General features: G+C 40.9%; 1 protein-coding gene across 2 annotated transcripts; it reads right to left on the reverse strand.

The window, feature by feature from the left end:
* Positions 1–561: 561 nt before the first annotated feature.
* Positions 562–6,047, reverse strand: LOC134583257 (C-reactive protein-like). 2 transcript variants are annotated; one of them, XM_063440122.1, is made up of 4 exons: positions 5,814–6,047; positions 3,747–3,836; positions 2,851–2,909; positions 562–1,529 (listed from the first exon to the last, which is right to left on the reverse strand). In XM_063440122.1, the coding sequence occupies exons 1-4, from the start codon at positions 5,825–5,827 to the stop codon at positions 877–879; spliced, it is 816 nt and encodes a 271-aa protein (XP_063296192.1). In that variant the 5' UTR covers positions 5,828–6,047; the 3' UTR covers positions 562–876. The 2 variants fall into 2 exon arrangements, with proteins under 2 accessions (XP_063296192.1, XP_063296193.1); XM_063440123.1 differs by lacking the exon at positions 3,747–3,836 and having other exon boundaries at positions 5,814–6,041.
* Between the last annotated feature and the right edge of the window lie 4,708 nt (positions 6,048–10,755).

The following is a 10,755-nucleotide window of genomic DNA, read 5'->3' on the forward strand; positions in this document are numbered from 1 at the left end:
GATAATTAGGTTTCTTCCCAATTATCTCCAGGATAGAGAGGAGGGATTTATGTGTGTAAAGGGGAGTGATTATACCTAAGCCACTGCGATTGGCTACTGTCCAATAAATGTCCCAGTCTTCCATCTGGTCCCCTAGGGGAGTGTCCACCAGGTCGGAGACCTGCATAAATACCGGGCAGGTAGCCCCATTAAACAGAATCCTGTTTGACCCTCAAGACAGAGCTTTGTGAGTTACCGCATTCCCTTGCACTCGGTTCGGGAGTTTGGCGGTCGGCTGTGTAAAGTCTGCATTTCTACAAAAAGGGGATTATAGGCTAAACGGCAGTTTCATCTATTTAAGCGGTGAGTGTCTTAACACATTAGTCCTATTAATAATTACTAATAATAAAATCAGTGTTTTATTTAGTTTTTTTTCCCCCACTAAATATTTTTAAACCGCAAAAAAACAAGAACTAAAAACCAATAGATTTGCTAATTATCGACATTATGAAAGCTTTCTCTTTTCTACCGAAATAATATACTGTTGGATGGTGTTCTGCACCCTACAACCACTCAGCATCGTGAGGCATAGAATTAGGTATTTATTTATTTATTTACATTTCTTAGCTTTTTATTCAGAGTATTTCATGAATATATCAAAAAATCATATGAAGTCTTGGAGACAGAGGGATATGTAATGATACACAATGATACATAGAGAGTCCATAGGCTTCAATCAATACCAGAATCACTTTTCACAAAGCAAGAATACCTTTTACTTTACAATCTAAGACAGCATCATTGCTTTGGAGAAAATGTCATGAATAGAGGCAAAGGCAGGCAAGAGCTCTGTTATTAAATAATAGTTGATTACAGATCATTTGGACAGTGCTTGTTTTACGAGCATGGGTAATACTGCCTGGTTGAGTAACCCCAGGACGTGCACTGAAGTTTGGGTTGGACAAGTACCTCCCCTTTACTCTCATACCATAGAGATTTCCAACTGACCACATTACCACTCTTGACATTGGACAGAACACTATTTATATCTTCAAAAGTCAATACATAATCCCACATGTGGACATCACTAATTTCACCCACAAAAGACTGTTTGGCATCAAAACCACCCCCATAGGAATCCTGCTCCTGTCCCAAGATAATACTGTATGGGGCAAGAATGGTAAATCCTTTATTTGAAACTCTTCTAGGGTAGGCCTTTCCATTGATCCAAAGCTGGACCACCCCCGTATCAGAGTCCCAGCTCGCACATGTGTGTTTCAATTCGAGAACCTCTGAGTCGATCCTGAATCGAATTTCTTCCTGTTTGATATAAACTGAACAGTAGTTTGGTGGCTCAGGGAAAATGAGAAAAGTGTTGTCCATTGCTGTGCCAGAACTTGCCAAAGAAAAGAGAGAATGCTTTCGGGTCAGTTGAGTGTAGGATTGAAGGCACACAGTAAATGTCTTCAGTGGTTCTGATCGCTCTGGTTTCAGAGTGACGTATGCTGTGGCAGTTTCTTTAGGAAACAAGAAAACCTTTCTGGCCATATCTAAAGAAGAAAACAATGAAATAAAGAAATGTTTTAATATCCAATCTCTAGATTCCTACTTACCGAGATTTCTGTTTCCAGACTTTATAGAAAATATTAAAACATGCTGTAACATATTTACATTCTCTAATGCTCTACAATAAATATCCTGGTTAAACCTTGCATTCAGCCATTTCAACCGCAGTCATTCTAAAAACAATAAAACATTTTTTTACAAGATTAATAAATGTATTTCTATATCTGATTTCCTACAGAAACTCACTCACTGAAACTCAAACTTATCAAACAGCGATACATTGAGTCCAATCTCCTTTCTATAACGCGTTTCATGTTGTACATTTTCCTTGACATATTTGTTGTATGAAGAAAAAAGTAATTCCAATTAGCGCAGTTCCTAGATTCTGAAAGAACCAGGACAAATTAACAGGTTTCATCCCTTAAAGTGTTTTGGCAACTTACCGGGGTTCCTCCTGTACCCATCTCTGCCTTCGCTTCAGATAAACCCTACATAGAAAAGTTTCCATTAGCTCCCATGGTCTAATCCCTGGAGTGCACGGCTCAGTGAGGGCATCAGCTGGCACGGCTGGTCTTGGCTCGGGGCTGGAGGTTGCCCAGTGGGTGCCCAGCAGACTCCATTCTTACATGGTTTGACAACTTACACTGGAAGCATCTGCATAGGAACCAACAACCATGGGATTTCCTATGGTAAACCCAGCCTACTTAGGGTTTATATGGTTTTCTGCATAAAAAAAAAATATTATCATTAGGGAGTCTGCCAGTAGAATGGGACCTCCTTCTAAAGCAGTGATACGTATGATCTTAGAAGATACAGAAAATGTTCTGGGGGAATTTGCACCCCCATCACACCCTGTTCCCACACTCATGAGTGTAAGGACACCATATCCACGACTCTGGTCCATTCACAGGGCTGTAGCAGTCTTTAGGTAAGAAGGGAGGTTAGTGACAAAAGCCATTGCATATTCTGGCAATAGACATGAGGTTCAGCTGGGGTCTGTAGAAGAAGAGCTGATCAGTCAGGAAGGTACCAGCCGAGAGCAGAATCACATCTCTCCAGTCTAACTGCAAAGCCTACACAGCATCACAGCAAGCTAGTGGCCATAGGAGGAACTGCACCAGACTGAAGAGAGCGTCAAATCGCAAAGTTTTATGGGAATGCGACACTTCACCTACTGCTGCTGGTATAAACAACTTCTTAACAATTGGGTAATTATCAGGTTACACTGCCAGAATGATTTAATGAATGTTAATAATTAATAAAGTCCACCAGGAAGATACCCATGTGATCAGTTGTTTTACTCACCTTCTTGCGCAATAGATCCGGTTATGATCACGAACCACACAATATATCTCGCCATCTGCCTGCAGAACACAGAATAAGCAGTCTTTCAAAACGTTGACAATTTATTTCATAATGTGATCTTTTATAAAAGCTTGAACATGGGCACACTTAGTACAATAAGTAGAAAAAGAAGGTGCATTGTGCAATTAAAGGACCACTATAGGCACCCAGACCACTTCAGCTTAATGAAGTGGTCTGGGTGCCAGGTCCTTCTAGGGTTAACCCTGCCTGCTGTAAACATAGCAGTTTCAGAGAAAGTGCTATGTTTACATATGGGTTAATCCAGCCTCTAGTGGCTGTCTCACTGACAGCCGTTAGAGGCGCTTTCACGCTTCTCACTGTGATTTTCACAGTAAGAAGACACCAGCGTCCACAGGAAAGCATTGAGAATGCTTTCCTATGGACTGGCTGAATGCGCGCGCGGGTCTTGCCACTCATGCACATTCAGCCGATGACGGAAGAAGAGGGAGGAGAGTCCCAGCGCCGGGCGTTGGAAAAAAGGTAAGGGATTAACCCCTTCCTACCCCTTCAGCATCACGGGAGTGGGACCCTGAGGGTGGGGGCACTATAGTGGTCCTTTAAAGGCACTTAATTGTTAATAAAACCAATATTAATGCAATAGCAACTACAACACACGAGTAAAGATTTCTAACTTAACACACAATCATGCAGAACAAAAGTGAGCTAGTTGGAATACACTCTAAGTAAACCCAGTGGAGCGCTAATACTTGAATATACACTTACCCCTTTTGTTAAAGGGGAAATATGGATGTTGAAGAAACAAGATAAAGTGACAAAATATAGTGTAATATGTTTGAGATAACTGGAGTGGTTTAAGGTGTGTATAAAACACTCACATGGAGCAGAGTCCTACAAGGATAGGCTCAAATCTCATCAATGTTGATATATTCAGGCACCGGACCTCTTCTGCATATGAACCCAGGAAACTCAGAAAAGGAGATACAAAATGAAGCAAACACTTCTAGTGTATTAATCTTAATGTGATTTAAAAATATGCAAAATGATTGCTCACCTACTTAAAGGGACACTCCAGGCACCCAGACCACTTCTGCCCATTGGAGTGGTCTGGGTGCCAACTTCCACTACCCTTAACCCTGCAAGTGTAACTATTGCAGTTTTTTATAAACTGCAACAATTACCTTGGAGGGTTAACTCCACCTCTAGTGGCTGTCTACTAGACAGCCAGTAGAGGGCATTTCCTGCTTCATAGCACAGAAAACCTGTGCTAGAGCGTCGCTGGACGTCATCACGCTGTGTGAGGACCTCCAGCGTCGCTCAATTCCCCATAGTAAAGCACTGAAAAACATTCAGTCAGTCAGTCAGTCCATAGGAAAGCATTCTCAATGCTTTCCTATAGACGCTGGTGTCTTCTCACTCTGAAAATTACAGTGAGAACACGGAAGCGCCTCTAGTGGCTGTCAATGAGACTGAATTAACCCAAATGTAAACAAAGCAGCTTCTCTGAAACTGCTATGTTTACAGCTGCAGGGTTAACCCTAGATGGACCTCGCACCCAGACCACTTCATAAAGCTGAAGTGGTCTGGGTGCCTATAGTGGTCCTTTAATAAAACATGGCTAATATACTTTATTTCCCAAATAAATAAAAACAAAGCAAAAAGAACAACAATATGACAGATACCAATATAGTAATGTCCACAAATCATCCTGGTGGTCCGAGACATGTTTTGCCTTTTCACAAGGCTTTATCAAGCCATCTGTATGTCTATGTGTTGTCTGTCTATCTATTTATCTATGTGTGTCTGTCTATTTAACTGTCTATCAGGGTTCTCACCGTGACATCCTGTGACTTGGAGCTATACCCTGCTCAGCCCCCGTGCACTGATTCACACTCCCGGTGGCTTCTTATCTGGAACTTGACTCTCCTCCTGTTTGTGTCCTTGCCTGTACTGTGACTTCAAAGTCCGTGTGGCTTCTTATCTGGTCACCTTGGACTGTGTCTATTTGCAAGGGTGAGCAAACATATCCGTGCCAGAGTCTCAAAATTACAGATCCTGACAATCTATCTCTCTATCTATCGAACCAACCTTAAGGACAGATACAGTACAAGTCCAATACCATAAACACTATGTTGTTTTTTTCTTTCATTTTTTTTCATTTATATGTATTTGTTTTAAGTTCTATTATACAAACACAGGATATCAAGACAAACAATATAATAAGACAAGTCAGCATCATCTTTTAGGATATCCAAATATTTTAGATATCAAATTCTTGATCCTAACCATAAACATAAAAAAAAAAACCCATAAGATATAGAATAATCAGCCTTTACAAACATTGCAAATTATCTTCATGATGTGCTCTTTTCTAATAGATTAAATATGGACAAAATGAGAACAATAAGTCTATCTATCTATCTATATATCTGTCTGTCTATCTATCTATCTCTGTCTATCTATCTATCTATCTATCTATCTATCTATCTATCTATCTATCTATCTATCTATCTATATATCTGTCTGTCTATCTATCTATCTATCTATCTATCTCTGTCTATCTATCTATCTATCTATCTATCTATCCACTACTATCTATCTATATATCTATGTCTATCTATCTATCGATCTGTATCTCTGTCTATCTATGTCTATCTATCTCTCTGTCTATATCTATCGATCTGTCTGTCTGTCTATCTATGTCTATCTATCTCTCTGTCTATATTTATCTATCTATGTCTATCTATCTATCTATCTTTCAATCTATCTTTCTATCTCTGTCTGTCTATCTATCTGTCTATCTCTGTCTGTCTGTCTGTCTGTCTATATCTATCTATCTATCTATCTATCTATCTACCTATCTATCCATCATCTGTCTGTCTAGCTGCACAGATAGATATAACACAAAGTATTGAAGTATTTTGATTATACTACATATGTATTACCTTATTTCTTTCATTCCTAATCTAGATTTTGACTGCTTCCACCAGTCTCAGCGATTGCTACCTCTTACTGCGTGTTGAATGTTGTAACTGCTGGGATTTATGGTTTTTGTGTTTGTTCTATTGGTTAACTATTGGGAAATCATTTGTTGTCATAGGAGGAGGACATGGTAACATTAAACAAATGGTTCTATTCAATAACAAGGTCAGTAAAGGCGATATCACAGCAAGGTTGCAAAATCAGATACAATCTTTGACTCTTTGTAAATAATCCAACTCACCGAAGTTAAATACATTTTTCAAACTGCTCGAGTTTGGCTCACGTCTTGCTAATCAGGTGTCAATTCATCGCAACAAGAAAAAAGTCCATTTGGTCAAAACATACAAAATTAAATAAATATGGAGCAGCGATGAGCGTGCTTTACTTCCCTGGGTTTTATTTAGTATTGGTGCTTGTGCACATTGCAGCGTTGCCCCCACGTCTAACCTTAGACCCAGCTGTGTTGTATTGAATAGCGCAGGCAAGATGCAACATTGTGTGTCGCTCTAACAAAATTTGTCTTTTAAACCCACCATCCATAGACGACAATGTATACAGGTACACAAACATGTGAATACTAAACATTCGACTACGAGCACAGATACAGCTTTCTTCACCCACCCAGCGCTCATACTATTTATTGGGGGATAACAGAGGGCAGTTTGCCCATGAATGTCATGTTTTAAATTAACAAATGCAAAACAAATAAAAAAAATGAAAGAAGGCCACTCGCCGTTTAATAGAAGTTCAGCAAGGCAATCCAGGGGGACAATGAAAGATCATCCAAGAAGAGAGGTTTAGTATCAGTCCGTGGCCGGTAACAGGAGATCAAGCAGAGTTGAAGGGGTTAATACAGGAGGCATAGTTTTGTATCCCGTCCAGGGTCAGCAACAGGAGATCAATCAGAATTGAAGGGGTTAATCCAGGAGGCAAAGTCTTGTATCCAGTCCGGGGTCAGCAACAGGAGATCAATCAGAATTGAAGGGGTTAATCCAGGAGGCAAAATCTTGTATGCAGTCCGGGGTCGGCTACAGGAGATAAATCAGAGTTGAAGGTAAGGGTTTCAGGGGTATCCGGCGACGGGACACAGGGAGTCTCAGTACAGGATCCTATGATAAGGAGGGAATGTGTAGTTTGCAAACAAACAGTTAAACACATTAATATAAGCTAGGGGCAGTAATAAAGTACAAAATTCCTGACAATGAATTAGGGTGTGCGTTGGTACATGACAGAGCTGCCTGTAGTGTTTGAGTTATGAGCTGTCTTTCCTGAACGAGATCCTGTCAACTTACTGAAAGAACAGACATGTTTTCTGACATTTTCTGTCAGTTTAACCCCTTAGTGACCAGGCCGTTTTTCAATTTTTTTACCGTTAAGGACCAGGGCTCTTTTTACATTTCTGCGGTGTTGGTGTTTAGCTGTAATTTTCCTCTTACTCATTTACTGTACTGTGATAAAGTGAAGGCAGAGAGGCCATTTAACCCCAGGGGGAGTATTTGTAGTTTGTGTGTTGCACAACACAAAGCTATGTTTAGTTATGGGCCCCTGGGGTGGAGCATTTGGAGAGAAGGGTGGGCCAATGCTCCACTCCACAGTTTAGTGGTTTTCCTGGGAGACATAGATCCAGGCCAGGGTTTTTTGGACTGTCTCCAACCCACTGCTCAGCTGCAGATAATCAGCTGTAGCAGTGCGGATAAACCTCTCCCTGCTAGGCAGGTAAAAAGGGGGGATTGCTGGTTTCCTCCCAGGAAGCAGGTGGGAGAGAGGCTGTTCTCTCCAGAGAGAGAGTACAGGAGACTAGGCACTGGGAGTGCAGAAAGGGAAGCAGTTAAGGCTGGCTTGGAGCACTGGGAGTGCAAAAGAAAAGCAGTCGAGGCTGGTTTGGAGCACTGGGAGTGCAGAAAGGGAAGCAGTCAAGGCTGGCTTGGAGCACTGGGAGTGCTGAGAGCAGACAAAGAACTAGGTTGGTGAAACCAATATTATCTTGTTTTAGTTTAACCCCTGAGAGATAGAGAACCTAATGTTAGTTAGTGCTCAGATGAGCTAGGTTTTTGTTGATAGGGATTTGTGTTATATTTATGTTTTCATTTACTGCTGTCTCCTGTGTGGATTTACAAATAAAGTGCCTGGAGTATATGCAATTACAAGGACTGTGCCTGTTGTTTACCCTTGAGGACCGTGCTACCTGCTGACAAGGATCACAGTACCCACACATATTATATACTGTTTTTCTCGCCATTAAATGGTCTTTCTAAAGATACCATTATTTACATCATATCATATAATTTACTATAAAAACAATTATAAAATAGGATGAAAAAATTGTTACCCCCAAAATCTGTTAAGCATCTACAACTGCCAAAAATCACCCGTGCTAAATAGTTTCTAAATTTTGTCCTGACTCTTCTGAGTTTAGAAATGCCCAATGTTAACACGTACTTAGCTTTTTTTTTGGAAAGTTATAGGGCAATAAGTACAAGTAGCACTTTGCTGTTTCCAAACCAATTTTTTTCAAAAGTAACACAAGTTACATTGTAACACTGATATCTGTCAGGAATCCCTGAATAACCCTTCACATGTATATATTTTTTTAAAAGAAGACAACCTAAGGTATTAAACTTGGGGTATCTTGACTCTTTTTATGCAACCATGTTACAAGTAATCTATGCCAAATTAAAAAAAAAATAAATAAATAATAATTGTAAATTTTTTCAAGACACATAGCAATTTAAGAATATATGTACTGAGAACTTTAAGGGTTACTGCCAAAGAACACCCCAATATGTGTTCAGTAACATCTCCCGAGTACAGTGATACCCCCCCATGTATATGTGTGTCGGTTTCTCTGGGGGCTAAAAGACCTTATTTGGAGGGTGCACATTACAGTTTTCCAACTTGGAATTTTCACAGTTGGTCATCATGCACCCATGTCCTATTTGGGACATTTTTGAAGCCGGCTAATGTAATTAAACCCCCATCAAACCATATATTTTTTAAAAGTAGACACCCCAGGGTATTTAAATTGGTGGTATTTTAACACTTTTCATGCACTAATTCTACCACCAGTCTCTGTCAAACGTTTGGGTAGTATTTTTTTTGTTTTATTTTTCACACACATTCTAGTTTAGGCATGTATTCTCATGTCCTGTTAGGTGTTACTGCCAAAAAACACCCCAATATGTGTTCAGCAACATCTCCTGAGTACAGCAATACCACCTATGCATAGGTTTGTTGGGCTGTTTGCGGGCTGCAAAGCCAAACGTCTGACATGTGTTTTAAAATTTTACATATCTTCTTTGCCTATCTTCTTTTTGGGGGCCTTTTCAGATATCCCAATGTATTTTCTTGCCATGAGCATGCACGGTATTGTATATGGAGTGCTTTGATGCAATCGTTTTAGTCAAAAATTGGAGAAATTGTGTGGTGGTAATTGTTCAATTTTCATTTTTACGCACACATTGCTTTTTGACTTGATTTAGGAGAGCCTGTTGTTGGTTATTGCAAGAAAACTCTGCAAGGCCTCCGTAGTACACCTATGCCACCCCATGCGTAGGGTAAACGTAACTAAAAAAAAAACACCAAAAAAACTGAACGGCAAATGTTAAAAAAGAATTAGTCCCCAATGCATAGTCCAGGCTGTATCAGGACAGTGATATACAGTATCTTTTCTCGGCCCCCTCTTAAAACACGCTCTGCATCTTTTTTGGGGATTCTGCTTTGCCGCAGTAGGGAGGATTTTAAAAATAAAATGTGTAGCCCCAACTCTGCTCTCTCTCATCACCGCCTGCGGAGCAGGTGCATCACGGTATAAAATCCCCGAAATGATCTTTGGCTGAAACTGTAAAAAACTCAGTTGCGTCCCGGGGTTTGGATTTTTAAACAAGAAAAAAGTGTTGTGGGTTGTAATCTGCATTAGGCAGATTGCAACCTTTTTGTACCAGTCCCTTGTCTTGCATATAATTACATAGGGCTGCAGCAGCTAATTTGCCAGATCAACCCCACCCATATGCCGGTTATAGGCCTTGATGCACACTGGCTTCCTTGTGCTCTCAGCTTTGCCACGTACAGGGACCTCCACAGTCCCCTCAGTGTGGATGGTGGTAAGAAGGTACACATTGTTTTTGTCTCTGTACTTAACTGCCAACAGCACCTATAGGCACAGAGCTGAGGTCTGCCATCTTCGTGCCCGGGTGCGTGCAAATTGTCCTGGGAAACCTGCTTGGTTCTTTTTTATTGTACCGCAAGCTAATGTACCAAAATAGTACAGTAGCTTGAACAAAGGGACACTTGTATAAAAATTGTCAGTATACAAGTGGTACCCTTTGTTCATCAGGGGGAATATCAGGTCCCAGACAATCTTGTCACTAGTTCCCATATGTTCTGGGCAACCTGGAGGGTCAAGGTGGCTATCCTTTCCCTCGTACACCTGGAAGGCCTGAGTATACCCAGTCTCGCTATCACAGAGCTTATACACCTTTACACCATACCTAGAGCGCTTGGAAGGAACATACTGCTTGAATCCCAGCCTTCCCTTATACTTCATCAGGGATTCATCCACGCATTCCAGGTGTATAGGCCTCTGCAAACCTGGCAGCGAAGTCGGTAATCAGGGGGCGGGTTATAGACAGCCTTTCAAACTGGGGATGCTCCCTAAGCGGGCACAGGCACAGGCTGTTGTTGCTGAAGTGCATGAAATGCAGAATCATTTCATACCTCTTCCTCGACATACATTGGGAGTAAATGGGGTAGAGCAGATGGGGCTCCTGCTCCAGTAGGAGCGGATGGAGGGCTTATTTATGATGCCCATCAGCATAGTCAATGCCCAGAATCTTTTAAATTCTGGCACATCGATGGGGGCCCATTGCTGCTTTTCTAAGACCCAGGCTTAGAAGCACGGAACTGATC

This window comes from Pelobates fuscus, chromosome 13 (genome assembly GCF_036172605.1).
Source record: "Pelobates fuscus isolate aPelFus1 chromosome 13, aPelFus1.pri, whole genome shotgun sequence".
NCBI lineage: Eukaryota > Metazoa > Chordata > Amphibia > Anura > Pelobatidae > Pelobates > Pelobates fuscus.